Source organism: Notechis scutatus, chromosome 1, assembly GCF_049901735.1.
Source record: "Notechis scutatus isolate UNSWTSFEM ecotype Mainland chromosome 1, rNotScu1.2, whole genome shotgun sequence".
NCBI lineage: Eukaryota > Metazoa > Chordata > Lepidosauria > Squamata > Elapidae > Notechis > Notechis scutatus.
In genome coordinates this window covers 87,379,081-87,399,433 of record NC_142009.1, presented here as the reverse complement: position 1 = coordinate 87,399,433, position 20,353 = coordinate 87,379,081, and the positions used below count along the sequence as shown (strand labels likewise).

At 35.6% G+C, this 20,353-nt stretch overlaps 1 protein-coding gene across 7 annotated transcripts in view; it reads left to right on the top strand.

Moving 5' to 3' along the window:
• Window positions 1–20,353, top strand: part of STXBP5 (syntaxin binding protein 5) — a 111,833-nt gene that overhangs the window by 55,934 nt on the left and 35,546 nt on the right. For 6 of the 7 annotated variants that reach the window (XM_026666228.2, XM_026666230.2, XM_026666229.2 and 3 more), the window contains exons 8-13: window positions 13,033–13,156; window positions 15,128–15,206; window positions 16,347–16,501; window positions 18,894–18,966; window positions 19,710–19,857; window positions 19,945–20,012. In XM_026666228.2, coding sequence (XP_026522013.1) covers window positions 13,033–13,156; window positions 15,128–15,206; window positions 16,347–16,501; window positions 18,894–18,966; window positions 19,710–19,857; window positions 19,945–20,012 — 647 coding nt within the window. Of the gene's footprint in view, window positions 1–1,449; window positions 1,565–13,032; window positions 13,157–15,127; window positions 15,207–16,346; window positions 16,502–18,893; window positions 18,967–19,709; window positions 19,858–19,944; window positions 20,013–20,353 lie in introns of all 7 variants that reach the window. The other variant, XM_087970360.1, reaches the window with a different exon arrangement.

The window sequence follows — 20,353 nt, the reverse complement described above, 5'->3', positions numbered from 1 at the left end:
ATTATGCAACAAGTATAGCAGATATACTGTGCGTGATAAAGGATAGGGAGATCATAAAAGTTTGTTAAAATATATTGGTTTAAAAGTCTTATAAAAACATCTTTTTCAGTGATATGCAAGTCTGCTTTCAGAACTATAACCCATTACATATAAGATTTTCCTTGTCCTGTTCTTTGTAAAGGTACTTAAATTTACATCTCTTCTAGATAGCGAAGACCTCAGTTGATTGTAGGTTTTTCCTATCATCAGGAATGTACAAAATGTTTATGAGGAAAATGTGAGGAAGGAAGAGAGGGGCACCGCATTTATGATTCTTTATGAAATAAATGTTGTCATTTTTATAATTAATTGCATAAGCCATAATATTTTCAATATTATGAAAAAAAATAGTGACCTTTTTCTTAGGCACATGCAAGGCTAGTATATGTTTAACATATTTAGGTTGGGTATTAAGATATAAACTCTTACCAGTGTTGATCATAGGGTGAAATTTTACCAGTAATTAATAACAGTATGCCATAAAAGGTGGTATTCATTAAAAAATGGACATTTTACCCCTAAGTATTCAAAACCCATTCCGTTACATAAGAAAAAGGAAATAGAAAACAGTATGAGTCTTGAGAGTTTTCTTGAACGCTATAGGGATAGGACTTGGTCAATTTCAGTTAGTGAAGTACTCCGGAGATCCTGTAGGCATGGAGGAAAAAGAGGATCCTTTCCCATAGAGCAGGCACCCTGATTTGTTTCAAATGAGGACAGGTGAGAAGGTATAAACAGTCTGGTAAGATTAAGGTAGTCTTTTAGGTAACTTGGCAGCAAATAATTTAATCTTTTAAAAGTTTTTAAATTGGGTTCCAACTAAACTGGAAATTAGCAGAGAGGTCACAATTTAGTGTCACACAAATCATTTAATTCAGCAACAGGTATAGGTGGCAGTTTAAAAAAAGATTTCTGGCTGTTGCCATCTCTACCATCCCTATAAGAAACAAATGGTTTTGGAAGCCCAATCCTTCAGAGACAGGGATGCTCCAAGGTGACACCACCCAAATGTTGATTTCTTTATATTAACCATGGTGTTGATTTCCCTCTCTGAATCGCTTTTGTGTTTCCTGAATAAAATACATTTGTACCAATATGTATATATAGTGTATGTAAACATATACATGGAACTATATTGTACTCTTATATTAAAAGAAGACTCTTTACTCTTAACATTTCCATAAGAACAGTTACACTCCCACTTGGAGCCATATTAAATCCCAACTAAGTACTAAGATGGTAAATTGTTCTCATCTTGTTTAATCAGCATGATATTTAAACAGAAATTCCAATTTCTGGTATTTCGCAGTAGATGCTGCCTTGGTAACCATGATTAGTCCAAAGCAAGGAGCATATTGGCTATTTTAAGGGAGTATTCGGTAAAAGAGAGAAAATATTTTCCTTTTTTAGGACATCATATGGCGGGTCTTCAGGCCATTCAGGAGGCAGAAGCCTATTTGTGATGTGTGATGTCACTAATGTGGCCCTCTGCTGTACCCCAAGACTGGATGCCCTACATCCAAAGGTTAGTGAGTGTAATTAGGTTAGGTATTTATAGCTTTATTAGAAAGGAGATACCCACACATATTTAATTTCCTTAGAAATTTTATCAAGTCCTATGATTGAAGAACCTTAAAAAGGTCAGAAAATTCTTGAATTTAAAATACTAGTCTATGCACTGTAAGTTGGAAGTGCTTACCTTTAAGTTTGCATTTTATGTATCAACATAGCATAATCTAAAGAGATCCAAAATAAGATTTCTTGTAGCATTCCTTATGCAACTAGTGAGAAGTTAAACCTCACACTCCTATTGCAATAATAGTTCAAATTAGAACAGAGTAATTTTTCTTCATTTTAAATAGCAGCTTTTACTAGGAAATAGAAATACAGAATATACTATAGAAAAATAAATTAACAGTTTACTTCCCAAATGACTGAATTTTACTAATTTTTATTTTAAAAATGACAGAGAAGCAAAATATATGATTTCAATATTCAAATCACCCCTATTTTCAAGTGTAATGCTTTTTAAAACAATATTTGATTACCATAGTGACCAAACAGAGATCTGTTTGCTTGTCAGAATATACCAATAACATCTACAATTTTTAAAAAAAGGAATTATGGATTTTATAAGCAGTTGCTTTCCACAGTTGTCCAGTTGATTACTGCCCTGTCCTTGTTTCTCTGAAAAACTTTGCTCTCCAGGATTCTGTTGGCTGGGTTAGATCATTGCATTCTTTGAGATTGACTTTTTAATGCTTATTTTCAGATTACTGTTTATTTGTTGGAAGACTCAAGAGGAATTGTTTCAAACTATATTGCATATTCTTGTTTTGATTCTACATATGTAATCCTTTCCTTTCATAAATGAAGTTTGGAGAAGCAGAGTAGAATCTGCTTTGTCATTCTGTAACAAAACTAACTCTTTCTCAAACTCAACCATACATCTAAAGTAAATAAGAATTTCTCATTGCAAAGAATTTTGGACAAATGCAATGCTATGCATTTTGTATCAGTTCTCAGTTCTTTCCCTTTTCAAAATGGCTACATTGTAGATAGTATATGTTCGGTGAATTGTTTTCTTCTACCTCAGTTGGCTTTTGTGACATGCAGTATCTGCTGAAGTCTGTACTATACAGCAGGGGTGTCAAACTCGCATCGTCACGATGGTGTCGTGATGTATCAGGACTTTCCCCCCCTTTGCTAAACCGGGCGGGGGTGGGGCCAGCACATGATGAATCCATCCCGCGGGCCACAAGTTTGACACCCTTGCTCTACAGTAAAGGAGAATAGCATGCCCCCTTAATGTAAGCATTTTAATTAGATGCATGCTAGACATCATTGCAGAAAAAAAAATTAAGTATCAGCAACAGTTTGCAACTATATAGTAAACAGCAATTAGTGATAGCATGTTACAAGTACAACCTAGTACTAGTAATCTGTGGCACAAAATAAGTTTGCATGTCAAATGACACAATTTTTGTAGAAATTCTTCAGAATTTAAAGAATGATTGCAGAAGAAAATAAAATCTGTTCAAAAGGTTGCTTCTCTGTGCTCTTTTGTGAAAGACGTTCCTAATAATACAAAGGCAAAAGAGATTATTTTTACTATTGTTGAGTGCTGGTATGTTACTTTTATTTCTCTTTTTCCCCCTGATTAGTGTTGTGATACTTTTATCTTCTTAGTGCCTCTTTTGTCATGCAGTTAATGTTCAGCATGTGAAGACTGGTGTAAAAGTTTTCTGATGTTTTGAGAGCCAAAAGTAATAGAGCAGGGCTTCAAACTCCCGGCCCATGGGCTGGATGCGTCACACGCTTGCCACACCCATGTCTGGTTTAGCAAGGGGGGAAAAGTTCCAATACATTTAAATATCTTAAATCTGTGTGTTTCGTTCTTGTTTTAATAGCAATATTTGAAGCCATCTGTATTGCTGATTGGTTATCTTCGTAAACAACAATAGGATCTTTTACATCAATTCCCATATCAATTAATAATTGCTTATACAAAACTAAATCTGTACATAGTAAAGACAAACATGAGAATTCAGCCTCCATTGTTGACAAACTTAGATGTTTCTGTCTAATAGATCTCCATCCAATCAAAAATAGGACTTTGAACATCACTGTGGCTAAACTCCTGGCTCATTGGTGTTTTAGCCGGTTTACAAAGTTCCATTTTAAAACTTTTTAGTAAGTGGTTAATTTTATCTGCCTGTGAGATCTTGTATCCTCCCCTAGTTCTATCTAACTTTAAGCCAAGATATTGTTTGATTTCTCCTAACTGTTTTATCTTAAATTTCTTTTCCAATAGTGAAATTATCTCAGTAGCTTCTTGTTCAGTTTTAGTGATTAATGCTATGTCATCAGTAAATAATAACAATAATGACACTGTACCATTACTTTCCTTTTTAAACAAACATGGATCAGCGATGCCAGCTACAAAGCCTATCTTAGTTAATTATTTAACTATACATTGGTTCCACTCATATCCTGATTGCTTTAAACCATAAAGACTCTTTTTCAATTTCCAGCAATCGTTATTATCAGTATTATCATTTTTGAGACCTAAAGGTTTCTTTAAATATATTGTGTGTTGCAACGGTGCATGCAGATAAGCTGTCTCTACATCCAAATGATTTACAATGTATTTCTCTGCTGCCCTTAATGTAGTAGCCTTCAGACTAGGTGCAAACACCTCATCATAGCCATTTGCTGTCTGATTGAACCCTTGTGCTACTAACCTGGCTTTATGAGTAACAGTCCCATCTACACCTGTCTTCAGTTTATATATCCATTTACATCCTATGGCATGTTTAGCTGGTGGTAACTTAACATTTTCGTATACCCCTAGTCTTTTTAAAGATTCCAGTTCTTTATCCATTGCTTTCTGCCAAGCAGCCTGATCCTTAGCAGGATACAGTTTCAGTTCATTATAATTACTTGGAACTGTATTCACTTGGCATACAACACTAGCCTGATATCTATCAGGTGGTCGTGTTACTCGGGTTGAATGTCTTGGTAATGCAGGGCTTACTGGTGGACTTTCCTGTGGCACCTGCTCCTGTTCTTCTATTACCTCTTGTTCTTCCTCTTTAATAGCTATTTGTTGTTTACTGATATCATCTTTAGGGACTAATTGGGTGTCAATAATAATGTCATTGCTGGATTCCTGTTCCAGTTTATCCCATCCAACATGCTCAAGAAATTTTGCATTAGCACTGCAATAAACATGAGCTGTGCCTCGATCCCAGAATCTAAATGATCTATGGTTGGCCTCATAACCCACAAAAAATAACTTCTTAGCTCTATGTTGCCCTTTCAGTCTTACTTGTGAGGGAATATGCACCCATGCTGGAGCTCCAAATGTGTGTAAACAACTTAAATTTGGCTTTCTGCCATGCCACGAGTGAATGGTAATTCTTCAGTTGTTGTATTTACTACATTGTTTAAAACATGGTTGCTACACATTATGGCTTCACCCCACAGTGTTTCAGGTAAACCTGAATCAGATAACATAGTGTGAGCTATGGCTTGTAATGTTTGCCCTCTTCGTTCTACAAACGAGTTATGTTGTGGTCTGTAAGATGCAGAACGTTTATGCTCAACACCAGCCAATTTCAACATAGTTTGGAATCTTTTGTTAACAAACTCAGTCCCATTATCAGTTACTAAAGTAATTACTTTACTTTTCATTTTTCCCTCAGCAAACCTTAGCCAGTTAAAGAAATGTTGGAATGTTTCTGTTTTGTTCTTCATAAGATAGCAGAAACCGTATCGTGAGTAATGGTCCATAATACTCAAAATATAACAGGCACCTCCTAAACTTGGTTTCTTAGGACCAATTATGTCAGCAAAAACAACCTCTAAAGGTTCTTTGGTCTTAAGCCCATTGAGTCTGTTTGTTGGAGTAACCTTACTCTTTTCTTGACTACAAGGATTACAGTGTAAATACTTGCTACAGGGTTTCAATTTTACTCCCTCTGACAATTCAACAGTTTGTTTGAGCATTTGAAATTAATGTGCCCTAGACGTCTATGTAGTAAATGTATACATTCATCATGTGGCTTAACATTGTTATAAACTGAGTTAGTCATCTTCAACTGATCATCATGTATTGCATATAAATCATTCTCTAATGTAGCAGTAACACTTTTACCCTCTTTCTCTATTATACAGTTATCTCCCCTAAAGGTTACTACATAACCAATATTAACTAAAGCCCTTACTGATAATAAATTAAATTTTTGTTTAGGTACATATAACATAGTTAAATGTTCATTTATACAAGAACAATATGCAGTACCTTCACCTGATGCATTAATCTTCCATCCATTTGCCAATGATACATGTTGTTTACTCGACATCTTTACAAACCTTTTTCTATCTTTAGTAATGCACTGTGATGCTTCACTATCAACAACCCACAAATCATTGTTTACAGTTGAATTGCTAGACATAGCTAAACTAACATTCTTCTTAGCCCTCTGGTGATTACCAGTATTCTGTTGTTTTCCCTTCTTACAGAATTTAGCTATATGTCCCCTAGCCCCACAAGAAAAACATTTCCTAACAGTATAGGCAGTTGAAGATAAATCCTCTTCTTGTGGTTGTTCCTTCCTCAGTTGGTCCCTATCCAGCCGTCTTCTTGCTTCTTCTAACAATCTTCCAGTTATGTCAGTCAATGTCAGTTTATCTCTGGGCATTACTTCCAGTGAAGATACATAATCATCATAACTTTCATCCAATGAGAAAAGAATGATGTAAACTTGATGCAGCTCTGAAAATATCAGTTCCTTTTCATGTAGCTCTTGAAAAGTTCTTTTCATGAAGTTTAAATGAGCTAACGGATCTCCACCTTTCAGAAGACGTGCTCTAAACAGTTTACGTGTAAGATGTATGTGTGCACCTACACTGTCACGAACATAAATCCTCTTCAAATTTTTTCTTATATGTACCCATTTCATGTATTCACAACTATGTATACACTTATACTTATTATCTTGTAAACAATTGGCAAATCAAATAAATAAATAATAAATAAATAAATAAAATTCTTCCAACACCTAGCAGCAGACTCTTCTCCACGAATATGGACTAGCTGCTGGTCACTCAGTGTTAGTCCAATTATACAAAGAGCTTGTTCGTTCTGTTTAAAGTCAGCAAGCTTCTTGGCATCATCCTCATTTTCTGGATCCCAAGCGTTTACATCTGGTGGGTCTTGAACTACATTCCATAAACCTTCTCTACATAGAAGTAGACTGCACTTCATAGACCAGGAAAAGTTTGTTCCATCCAACCGGGTTATCAGTGATAGACTTGTTGATAGTAAACCACAATTAAACAGTAAACAGCTGTCTGTATACAGTACTGTGCATTCACACTAACTCTCAGTTATCTGAGCCTGGTATGGCCTGGACCCATAACCAGTGTTGAGGTAATTCCCTGTTAGGAGAATGAGTGCATACAGGGAGACGGTATTTGAGAGTAGTGTTTGAATACTACACACACAGCACACAGATATACTGTACAGTAAATGTAGGGTTTTACTTTCAATAAACGTTTAAGCAAAGTTCAAAATAGGCAGCCCAAAGTCATTCATAGGTAAATCAGTCAGTTTTTCAATCCAGGGATAATCCAAATATCAAAGTCCAGTGTCAAAAAAAAAACAAAAAACAGTTCAGTAACAGACTTACATCAAATCCAGTAATATCAGTCAATTAGAAGAAATGGAGGAACAGCAATACTTTCCAACAGAAGGAAACAGAGAGACTCACTCAGACACACTCTCTTCTGAGACTAAGACTAAAACAAACCAGGTTTCTGGCTCCATCTTATGGCCATTTGAGAAACTACACTAATTACAGTTTTGCATTTTCTTAAAGATAGTTTTAAAATGTCTATCCTGGTTTATATATTTCTAACCCAAATACCTGTTAGGTGACTTATATTCCTAACAACATCACGTGACGACGTGAGTTTGACACCCCTGTAATAGAGGGAAAGTATGTTAGATAATTTTAGTTTGACTCTTAATTACATAAATGAAAATGAAAATATAATAATTTATAAGTAACATAGAGAAGTATCATAATCCATAGGCACAGATGCTATCTTAAATGAGATGTGAAAGAGTAAAAGAATCAAACCAAACTTTTAACTAAGATAAGATTGTACTTCCTAATTGGATTATGGTGGTATTTATAATATGCAGACTATTATATAGTAGTATACAATATAGGCATTTTGAGTAAACAAGTGTTGTCTCAGAATGCTCAGTCCTTTTACCTAATGTGCAGACCCAATAAACCACTTCAGATAGAGGTGGGGGGGGGGGGGGGAGGAAATGCTTTCTTTGCAAATAAAAACTTACCTGGAAGCAAGTTCTAAACGGGCACACCCCAGGTTGGAGTGCACTCTTTTATATAATTTTGAAAAACATACATTGCCATGGGCCAATTATAGAAACATACAACCTTATAAACCAATAATTAAGAATAACATCATGCATGCATCTTCAGTAGTCATAGTAGCACTGTTCAACTAAAGCAGGACTGTCAAACTCCCAGCCCATGGGCTGGATGCATCACATGCTGGCCATGCCCACACCTGGTTTAGCGAAGGGGGGAAAAGTCCCAATATGTCACATGACGCCACTGATACGATGTGAGTTTGACACCCCTGAACTAAAGATTACAAGATAGGCTAAGATCTTTGTCTTATTAACACTCCCCTTTACTAAAAATATTCCACAGCAACTTGGTACCTGGGCTTTAATTTACACTGTGGGTTTTTTATGTGCTAAATAAGTAATACTTCAGTATGTGAGTAGCAAATATGTTATCAATACACAGAAAAAGTTGGATAAAACTAAATGAATTGGGCTCTCTTAACACAGGCATATTTTGTCCTAGGATGTATAATTGATCTACTTTCTTCTTGTAATTTAGTGATTTATATAAGAGGGTTGTGTAGACAGTTGTGTGAAAAATAAAGTACGCCCTCTCTTTGAGTTCTATGGTCTTGCGTATTAGGGCATCGTTAAAATCATCTGATCCTTAGCAGTTCTTAAAAGTAAGTAAATACAACCTTGGATGAACAATAACACATGACATGTTATTACCACATCATCATTTATTTTACAAAAAGAAAGCCAAAATGGGGAAGTCATGTGTGAAAAACTAAGTACACCTTATTGATTCAATAGTTTGTAGAACTACCTTTAGCAGCAATAACTTGAAGTAATCAAGTAATCAATGACTATCAGTCTCTCACATTGTTGTGGAGGAATTTTGGCCCACTCTTCTTTCAACATAGCTTCAATTCATTGATGTTTGTGGGCATTTGTTTATGCACAGCTTTCTTGAGCTCCTACCATGGCATTTCAAGCAGGTTAAGATCTAGAACACCACAATTATTTTCTTTTCCAAACATTCTGTTGTAGATTTGCTGGTGTGCTTGTGATCGTTTTCCTGTTGCATGATGTCAGCCAACCTTTAGCAGTCAGATAGATGGCATCACATTTGACGCTAGAATACTTTTGTATATAGAGGAGTTCATGGTCAATTCAGTCACTGCAAGATATCCAGGTCCTGAGGCTACAAAATAAGCCCAAATCATCTCCCCTCCTCCACTGGGCTTGACAATTGGGTATGAAATGTTTGTACTGTGTTTAGTTTTTGCTGCTAAGCATGACACTGTGCATTATGCCAGACATCTTCACTTTGGTCTCATCTGTCCAAAGGACAATGTTCCAGCAGTCTTGTGATTTGTTCAGATGCAACCTTGCAAACCTAAGCCGTGTTGCCATGTTCTTTTTAGAGATGAGAGGCTTTCTCTTGGCCACCCTTCCAAACAAACCATACTTGTTCAGTCTTTTTCTAATTGTACTGTTGTGCTGTCCCACTCACATGCACATGTAACAGTGGTTTATTAATATTCCTCAGCAATTCTCTTCACTAAAATTCCAGAACTGTCACAGTTAAGTCCAGCCAAAAGCAGACCACTGCTAGTGGTCAATGGACTGAGCAATGGACAGCGACTCCACAAGGCACTTGAAAGTTTCCTAAACAAGGTAAATCCACTAAGCAAAGTTAAATTCACAGTACAAAAGGCATGAGGCAAGAAAAGTCCAATGTTCACAAGGCACGATCCAAAGTAAAGACACGGGGTCAATCCAAGGCAAGGCTGGAATTCAGTGAACAGGAAACACACAGCTAGGAAATGTACACATTGTTTCCAGCATCATCTCCAACTATCTGCAGTGTTAAATAGCCAGCTTATGGTGCAGCTAAGAGGGACGAGGCTGCCTCTTTGGGTAATCAGGCTGAACTTTGCTGCTCCTGCCTTTTCTCAGCCCTACATGTTTTTGTATCTGGTACAGAAAGCAGTTTCTCCTCCTCATCACTAACTGGTTGCAGCTATGTGTTTTTGCCACCTGAAGCCACACCTGCAGTGGTGCTTCAGCCAAATCAAATTGGTCGCCTGCTCAGAGCCATTGACTAACTGTTCTCCTGAAGTGCCTGGGACTGGTTCATCCTCCTCTGAACTGACATCTGGTGAGGCATCTGGGGAAACATCTGGAGGAATCATCACAGTCATAAACGTTAACATTTAACATGCTAATTAAGGACTGTAGCATCTGAGATGATTCTCTGAGCATTGCATGGTCTGATCTTGGGGTTAATTTGCTGGGATGTCCACTCCTAGGAAGATTGGCAAGTGTCTTGAATATTGTTCTGACCCAGCCTTTGCAGAAGCAAGAAATGGACTCCTCGCAAAGAAACCCCCCTCTTTATTTACCACTTGTGAATTAATTGCATTCACCAACCAAAAGTCCAGGAAAAAGTCCTTCAAGGATTTAACTGCAGCAATAGACCTTATCAGTTTATTGCGATAATTTCAAGGCTGTGAGTTCCCAGCTGAAAGGCTGCAAATTAAGTTCTGGCAAGGCAGTCTTTGTTGCACAAACACAATGAGAAAAATCTCTAGAAATGCAAACTGTTGTCTCCTACAACCACCACTCCCCTTTCCTTCTATTTATTCCCCAGGACGGGAGGGGCTGTTCAGCATCCACGTTTGATTTGCTTCCCAAGACAACTTCTTGTCCTCCATTGTTCACCACTCTTATCTGCTCTGAGCATCCATGCATCTGGAACAGGCCCCAGCTGTTCTTCCTCCTCACTCATCTCTACAAAGGCAGCTGCCTCTCCAGTGGCTGGTAAATGCCAGGTGGCCCTGGCTCTATCTCTGTATCCGACACTGAGCATCCATCAGAGCCTTCCCCAGGTTCCAGAACTGGCCCACGTTCTTCCCCAACTTCCTCATTGTCTGAGTCTGCCACCAGCTCTGTTTGGAAATGACCTTATAATCCTTCCCAGGTTAATGGGCAGCAACAATCGCTTCTCTAAGACCATCACTGATGTCTTTCCTCTTTGGCATTGTGTTAATACACATCTCAGTGCTGGACACCAGCAAACTCCTAAAACTTAAGCTTTATTATAGAGATAGTCACACTTGCAGATAATTAATTAATGAAGGGCAGTTGATAGCAGCACACGGCTGCATCTTGGCCTCTTCATACCTATATGGAAGCAGTAAGAGCGTACTTAGTTTTTCACACATGACATCTCCATTTTGACTTTGTTTTTGTAAAACAAATGATGACATTGTATAATATGTCATGTGTTGTTTATCTGACATATTTATCTACTTTTATGAACTGCTAAGAACCAGATAATTTTTAATATGTCCTGATACATAAACCATAGAACTCAAAGAGCGTGTACTTTTTCACATGACTGTATCATAGTAGTAGATTGGAGGTTATATAGTTATGAAATTTGAACGTACTAGTGGGTTACAAAATCTGGGATTTCTTATAGAGAATTCTTAAGTAAGAAGACCAATTTAGGGATAGGATTTCTTGAGAAGACAGACTACTTATAAATACCAATGTTCCCTGGTCAAATGTAGTGTTTCAGGAATATTGGATCTATTAAGCATATCTCAGCTGAATTAGTTGCATATCAAAAATATTTTTAAAATGATTGTACTGTGTAAAGAATCTGTGACTTTAGAAAAAGGTGGGTTTTTTTAAAAAAAGAACTGCATGTATATATTTTAAAGTCATAGTTACAGATTTTTGAAGAAGACTGAAAACTTTGTGATGCTTCTTTATTATTTTTAACAATATCAGTGTTTTAATTGTCCAAACTGCATCTTGTTCCACATACAGTATTTTAAGAATTCTGTTGCATTAGTTGATTCTAGCTGCTAATAAAAATTGTTACCATTTTGTCCTGTTAAACATTGGTAATGCTCCAAATCTTCAGTTTAAGACTAGTAGTAAATATGTTACATATTTTATATATTAATTAATGCAATCATTTTAATATGTTTAGAAAGTAGATTTTTTTCAGAACTTTATTAAAATAACATTCAAATGTTATTCAGCTGCAGATTTTCTTTTCTACAATGAAAACTCCCTGTAGTATATATCAGGTTGCTTTTTGCTATATAAAATCAGCCAATTTTCCAATTATCCATAAAGGTTGATGAACTGTGTGTGTGTTTAACATGCTATGACTATTTCTAATTAAGCTTTTGATGAGTTTTATGAACTAAGTGCTTCATAGATAATCACATAATGCAGTTATAATTGATACATCAAATTCTTAAATTCATGATATAAGAAAGATTTTAAAGGTTGGTTTTCAAGATGGAAATAAGTCTGCATATAATGATCTTAACTAACTAAAAACATCTTTCAGAAGCTAAGCAGGGTGGGGAAGGACAAATATATTACTGCAAAAATAAAAATATACCAGGCTATCCTAATTTTCTGATCATCTACAAATGTAAAATTGAGGTAATATTTAACTGTAAGCAGTATGCTGCAGTCTAAGGCTGTGATAAATAACCATTTGTATATGAATATAGGTTTACTTTTCTAATTTTCATCAGTGTAAAATTTTTGCATTAGAGCAGTATAAATGATTAACTGAAATTACATTAAATGATATAACTGATATAGCTGCATAAATAATACATGTGTCCTTTAAATGTGGAGACTTTTCCTTTTAAATTCATTTTGTATTAAAATATTGTTTTATGCTAAATTTAAATACATTGAGGCATGTAAGCATATTATATACATATGCATGCATATTATGTTCAATTAATTGTTAGTTGCCTCTATGCTTAATTTTAGATATTATAATAGAAAAGCCATGTTAGTCTGTAGTGAGAAAAATCTGGCAGCACTTTTTCTGACTAAGAGATTTTGTTAAAATACGTAAGCATTTTTGAGCTGCATTCACATCATCAGATCTATCTGATGACGTGAGCTGCAGCCACAGTAGCTTGGGCCTCTTAATGTTTGTCAGAAAAATGCTAGCATAATCCTGTGACTCCTTTGCCATGCTGTCTTCATAATTGAATTTAATTAATTTTATATTTCTTAATATTTTAAATTATTATTGTTTTGCTCAGGCAATCCATTCTGTAGCTTGGCATCACGAAGGAAAGCAATTTATTTGTAGCCATTCAGATGGCACTTTGACTATATGGAATGTAAGGAACCCTACTAAGCCATTGCAGACAATCACTCCCCATGGTAAGTTCACAGTGTATGTGGTTTGTATTTAAGATGTTGGTACATTATACCTTAGGTTGCACTTCTATACATATCTGGAAGTAAATCCTATTGAATTTGCTTCCAGATTGTGCCTACAATGAATAAATGTGCCTAAATTGTTACATAATATTTGCATATTCTTATATGGACAAACAGATTTTTCAGTGTCTTATTTTCAAATACATAGATTAGTGTAAGTAATAACAGCAATCACCATTTGCATATGTCCAGTCTTGCTTTATATTTTTTATTGTTAAACCTAATTTGACTTTTTAAAAATTAAAGCAAATATGATTCGGAATTAAGTTGTAGGTCATTACTACATTATAAGAATGTTACAATATTTCATTGTGTTTAAATACTAATATTGATTTTAATTTGGTCCTTATTTGTAAAACCTTTTTTTAAGTATAATGTTAGTGTGACAAAAAAATGATTATTTAACTTTTGCCATTTTCCAGGTACAGGTTATATTAAATTCTATTCAATTGAGTAAGTGTTGATTACTGGAGGTTATTTTAGATAAATGCTCATTCCTTATAAAATACATGGAGATGATTCAACTTCTAAACATAACAAAACTGGACTAAACAGATTTTCCTGCTCCTTCTTTCCATTGCATACTCTATTTAACAAAGACTCTTCTGAAAGATGTACAGGTTACAATAGTTAAGTTACAATAGTTCACTTAGCAATAGTTCAAAATTATAACACCCACCCTGAAAAGTACTTATGACCCAGTCCTGAAGTTATAAATATTGCAGCACCATGACAGCTGTTCGTCTTTATGACTGACTGCAGAGACACTGCAATGTCCCCCCTACCTATTACCCTTCCAGGGTCCTAACAGACACTGGCCCTGCTATGCTAGGCCACCAACTCCTTCCCATCCCGTCACTGATTGCTCACTTACCTTTCAAAGAACTGCAGAGTTCAGGGCCACATGGCTGAAAAACAGCCATCTTCTCAGATGCTGGTGAAACTGTTTTGGTTAGGTCCTGTGTTCTTAACCATCCTTCTGTCCCCTGTGTAAAAAGCTTTTAGCACAGATGACAGAGGCCTGCAGGAGCACGAGATTGTGCCCCCCCAAAGATTTCCATCCCCTTCTCAAAAGGCTTTTGGCATGCAGAACAGAGGCCTGCAGGGGCACAAGATCGTGGCCCCAAAAGCTTCCATCCCCCTTTGCAAAAGCTTTTGGGGCAGAGAATGGAGGCCTGCAGGGGCACGAGTTTCCAACCCCTTTGCCCCTGCAGGCTTCTATTCTTCAGGCCAAAAACTTTTGCAAAGCAGAACGGAAGAACATATGATCTAAAGAAAACACCTTCACCTGCATCTGAGAAGACGGCTGCTTTTCTGCCATGTAGCCCTGAAGTTTGCCAATCTTCAAAAAATACATGCAGAGAAGATCGAAGCAGCTATGGGGACCCTAATGGGTGGGAAGGGGAGCATGAGATATCTCAGTGGGTGCAAGGAGGCCTTAGGTGGCCAGAGGCAGGTGGTCTTTTCCTGCCCCCAAAGTATCTCATGTGTGCTTAACAATCTGTGCATTTGATTGGGGGGAAGAAGGATAGGGTTCATTTGTTTAAAGAGATTCAATTAACATTACAACCGTAATGGGCAGACTCCATTATGGCTGTAAATCAAGGAGTATCTGTATTCACTAGCAGTGATGCTCCATTGAAGTTTTAGGAACACCTAGCCACCACTTCTCATCTAATTTCAATTTCCCATCCACTCTAACAATAAGGAGTTACCCTGAGAAGTTGAGAATAGGGATGGTTGTTCTCAGTCTTTTGCATGAGCATTAAGCTATATTAATAATGAATCTTGAAACATCATTTTCTAACAAATGGAACCATGGATATACTGTTCAGATCGTAATATAATTTCTAAGATTTTGATAACTTTCAAATCAATGTTAAATAAAAATAAGGCAATATTTTGTTTTAGGGAAGCAGGTCAAAGATGGAAAGAAGCCAGATCCCTGTAAACCTATTCTTAAAGTTGAATACAAAACAACTAGAGTTGGGTAAGAATTGGGCTACAGTTATTTAATGATGAATTGGATATTTACTGTGTCTAAAGATGGAGTGTATGAACCAGATGCCCTGGACAGAGTACTTTTGATGGGATATCCCATCAGAAGAGAGAAAGCAAGCAATTTCAGTGAATTCCTTATTTTTTTCTACATATTGATATAACTTTTCCCATACTGTGTGAAACAATCCTCTGTCCTTCCAAATCTAGGACGCCTCAGAGGAAAGGCAAACAGTTCTGTTAGATCTCCCTTACAGCATCTAAAATGTTCCCTGAACTGAAGCCTGACTCTTCTTTTGTTCTCTCTGAATCTGGTCTACATTTTGCAAATTAAGATATGTCAAACAGGTATAAAAATATTTAATAAGCATTCAGAATGCAAAAATAACAATGTATTAACGAGTTCTTCAGTTTTATACAGTAAAAAATATAAAAATCTATATACTTAAACATATACAAATATCTCTAAATATATCACCATCAGAATTGTTACATCTCTCGAAAGATTTCATGAAACTTTATATTATGTCCCCAAATGTGATGTCCCCAAATTTATTTATACATGGGAATTACAGAAAAAGAGCAAATTCCATTTCACGAATGGAATGTTTAGTACATTTTATGTGGAGTCTCTCTTTGATACAGGAGTGACTCTGCTCAATCCTTGACCGAGATATGAAGCTCAGGGAATCCCTACAGTTTATTTGAATTTGGTGGAATATGCTATGTTTGGGCACTAGGTTTTCCTTTTCCTTTTGTTTTTATTACTATTGCTTTTATTGTTTTATTATTGCTTGTGAGTTACCCAGAGTTATGTTACATAAGACTTTTAAATGAATACATAAATATATAACATTCTTCGAGTGCTCAAATTATAGCTTGAAAGAGATGTCTTTTAAAAAGCACCCATTAATTGTTCATAACTCAGTGCATTGACAATTTTTTTCAATGTTTTATTGTTTTTGCTTTAATATGTCCAGTCCAATCCATATTGCAAGCCTTATAATGTTGTATAACGAGCAGGCATAGCTCACAGAGTTCTTAATATATTATTCTACTAAATCCAACAGCGTTCCATGTTTTTTAATGTTATCTTTCATTGCCTTAACTATTTATTTGTCTTGATTTTCAGAGAGCCCTTTATCATTTTGTCAGGTGGTTTATCATATGACACTGTTGGAAGAAGACCCTGTTTAACTGTTATGCATGGAAAAAGCACTGCTGTTCTAGAAATGGATTACTCGATTGTAGATTTTCTAACTCTGTGTGAAACTCCATACCCTAATGGTGGGTTCTTTATTTTTATTTTCCTTCGTTCTATAATTACATAATTCCTTCATTACATTCTTTATTAACAGCATTCTCCACTCAACATCCAGCAGAAATGTTGGAACTAAACTCTAGAACTACCACATTCCAATCATGTTAGCTTGCAATTCTGAAATTTCCAACATTTTTGAAAACAAGTAGATATGTAAAGTAGCATATCCAGTTCAGATTTATTTTTGTTTATTTATTAAATTTGTTAGCCACTCATTTTACAGCAAGGTGACTCTGGGCAGCTTATAACATAACTCTGGGCGGCTTACAACATCAGATTTACAACCTTATAGGCCATGAAATTGTACAAATATTTACCCAATTTCCCCCTTACGAAAATATCTTCACTGATCACCCTACTGTAGAATAATCTACTTCGGGGTGTCAAACATAAGGCCTGCAGGCTGGATGCAGCCTGCGATGTGGTAGGATCGGGCCCGCAGGGCCGTCCTGGAAAAAGTAAGGGGCTGGTCCGTATCACTTCAGCCCAGTTTACCCAATGCGTGTAGACTGGTGGTCACATCCACCCAGTCAGTCACACCCACCCAGTCAGCCATGCCCACCTGGCCCCCTGAGGTCAACCACAGCCCTGATGCAGCCCTCAGTGAAATCGAGTTTGACACCCCTGATCTATTGCCATGGTGATAAGGTTGAAAATAGATAAAGTGTATCGGAGAAAGTCATATATGAATTTTAATTGTTTGCAACTGTTTGACTAGTCCTAATTTCCACGTTATTTACAAAGTGAGTCAATTTCTAACTCTGATTATTGCAATCAAAATGGTGGAAGAAATCCATGTAACAGAAGGAAAGTCCTTATATCAATTTTAAAAAATAGTAAATGAATAAATTAAAAGAGTAAAAGAATGTTCTAGGTGCATGACAAAATAGTGACTAGAAGTTTATGCTCTTTTTAATGCTTTCTTGTCCTGCTATTTTTATTATTGTTTATAGACCACTTATGGTTATGGTACATAAGATAGATATATAGATCCTATATAGATCCTATAAATAAAATCATATTTCTCATGATCTTTTTCTAATCTCACTTTTGGGATTTGGAGTTGAGAGCAAATAGTTTCCTTTTTTCAAGAATAAGGATCTCTGTAATTCTAAACCAAATAGCACATTGGGCAGCATCAAACTTAATGGTGAGGAACAACCTTTCTTATGCCCTGAAGCTGATCTGAGTATTTTTCCATTTTCCATTCTCTTCTGATTTCACTCATAAAAATAGCTGTCTCTAATTTTCTATTTGTAAATGAGATGGTAATTTCACCACTTTTGAGCTTGAATACAATCTTACTGAAGTTGTAGAAAAGGAAGGCGGGGGGAGAGAGAAGGGAGATACTGTACTTGAAGAGTGGATATGGTGCACATTGCTGCAGATTAACAATGTGCTTTCCTGAGATTGCACAATTACCATCTAAATCAGAAAACATTGCAGCTTCTTAAACCAGGCCTAGGAACAGTGTGTGTACCCATGGCCCCTGAGAAGCACTTTGTGACCTTCAGATCTAAAGTGAGTCATATCTCTGTTATTTCTAATTCTTCCATTGATTAGCATGTAATTGGAATGGTGCAATGTGTTTGGGAAATTGCTAAGAAAGCCTTACAGAAAAATAGAAGAATCTGGTTAATTTTAGAATGGATCCAAGGAAAACTGGGGAGAGGTGTGTTGGAATGAAAAAAATTGGAATATCCAGAATTTTCCTGTGAACTTTATGAGAGCTTTCTTAGTTGCACCAATTTGCTCACTCTGCAAAGCTTCGATGCTGCTTGCAATTTTCTATCAGAGTTACTTCTTTTGGTCCATGTGATTATCAGGCAGACAAGCAGAGGGACCTGGCAGTTGGCCAAGAGAAGAATGCAAGTTATATTGTCACTTGCATTTTTTTTTTTATATTCTTATAAGAATATTGTGACTTACATTCTTCTGATTTTCCTTATCAGTGAAAGCTTTTAATCCTTTCTGCCAAGGATCAGCAAAGCTATCAGTTTTCTTTGAGGTTTTGAGGAGTTCATTTTTTCTTGGTTTTGTTAGTTGTATATATGGCTGGATTTTTATATTAATGGTTATTTGTGCTCATTTTGACTAGTTTCAATTGTTCTTAAATGTTAAACTGTGTAGTAATAAAGTTTTGGCAAAATAGATACAAAATACACATGCAAGTAAAATAATAAACATGAATTATTCTGATATTTTCTGACTTAATCACAATATTAAAATTGAAATAATCTCTTGTATGTCAATCTTTACTGGTCTTATTATAGTCTTTGTGTGAAATCAGCAGTGGCTAAATATTTACCAAATGTGAATTATTAATTGACCTTCTTTGAATATTTGTATCTTTTTTAGATTTCCAAGAGCCATATGCTGTGGTTGTTCTTCTAGAAAAAGATTTAGTAGTTATTGACCTTGCACAAAATGGGTAAGATATAAAACTGAGCAAGATATAAATACCTATTCTTTGCTTATTTTCCTAATCATGTTTAACAATATACTGTTTCTATAGTGGTCAATTTTTTATAAACTAGGTTTATTGGACTCCTTTGAAGAAAAACATTTTATTGAAGTGTTTGCATCATTAAATTTAGTGAACTTATTTCTATAGTAATTGTACATGACATGCTATGGACATACTAATTTTATCTAAATATCACTTTCTGAACTTAAAATTTGCATTTATTCACACACATGAAAAGTATTACTGCAGAGTTCAAGAACAGTCTTGAGGATCTTTCTCTTTGTTGAACCTTCTTAGAAGTCACTAAGCTTACATTTTTAATGTATTTCATTAACTGAAATTTTCCATAATAAAATCTTGTATCACCTTTCTGTGATGTACTTTTAATAGATCTCTTGTACTCCCATTTTTCATACACGTATTTTCTTACAAATACCAAATCTTTGGCACAAGGTACAATATACATGCCTACACATACACCAGTGAATGATCACACACATGAATCAAACTACTGTAAATCAATATATATATACTAGTAATGGTGTAGTGATTATGCTTCAAGTGTTCTTCAAGTGCTATATTTCTTCTTCTGTTGAATTCATTTCTTTTTCTCTTTTAATATTTTTATCATGGAAAAACAATTTGAATAGTATCAAATTTAATATGTAAAAAATAACAATCCTTGTCTTTTCAACACCTCATTAAAGGTATCCTATATTTGAGAATCCATATCCCTTGAATATACATGAATCTCCAGTCACTTGTTGCGAATATTTTGCTGATTGCCCTGTAGATCTTATTCCAGCACTTTATTCAGTGGGTGCACGACAAAAGCGTCAAGGCTATAGTAAAAAGGTAAAAAATAAGTGTTAATATCATATTCTGTTCTTTATATATTGGTGGGCAATTGTTGTTATGATTTAATTAACTATTTTTTAATAGGAATGGCCTATCAATGGTGGAAATTGGGGTTTGGTCACACAGAGTTATCCAGAGATTATCATTACTGGGTAAGTAATAAAATAGTAGATGCCAAATAGAACATATATTGAAAATCTTGTTCATAATATATATGTTATGTTTATTTCTTTTAATAGATTCCATTGATCATCCTAGTGTATTAAAAAAACATAGAATTGAGAACAAATACAGATAGGATTGACTTCTTGTGTAATTTAAAAATAACCTTGTTTGAATTCATTAGAGCTTATTCTCTGTAAGTATTAAGATTGTAGCCTTGGTTTGCCCTACTCTACAGCAGTGGCCCCCAACCTTTTTTGTGCCACGGCCCGGTACCGGCATCACAAAATGATCCGCGGCCCGGTACCGGCATCAGCACGTATGACAAGGC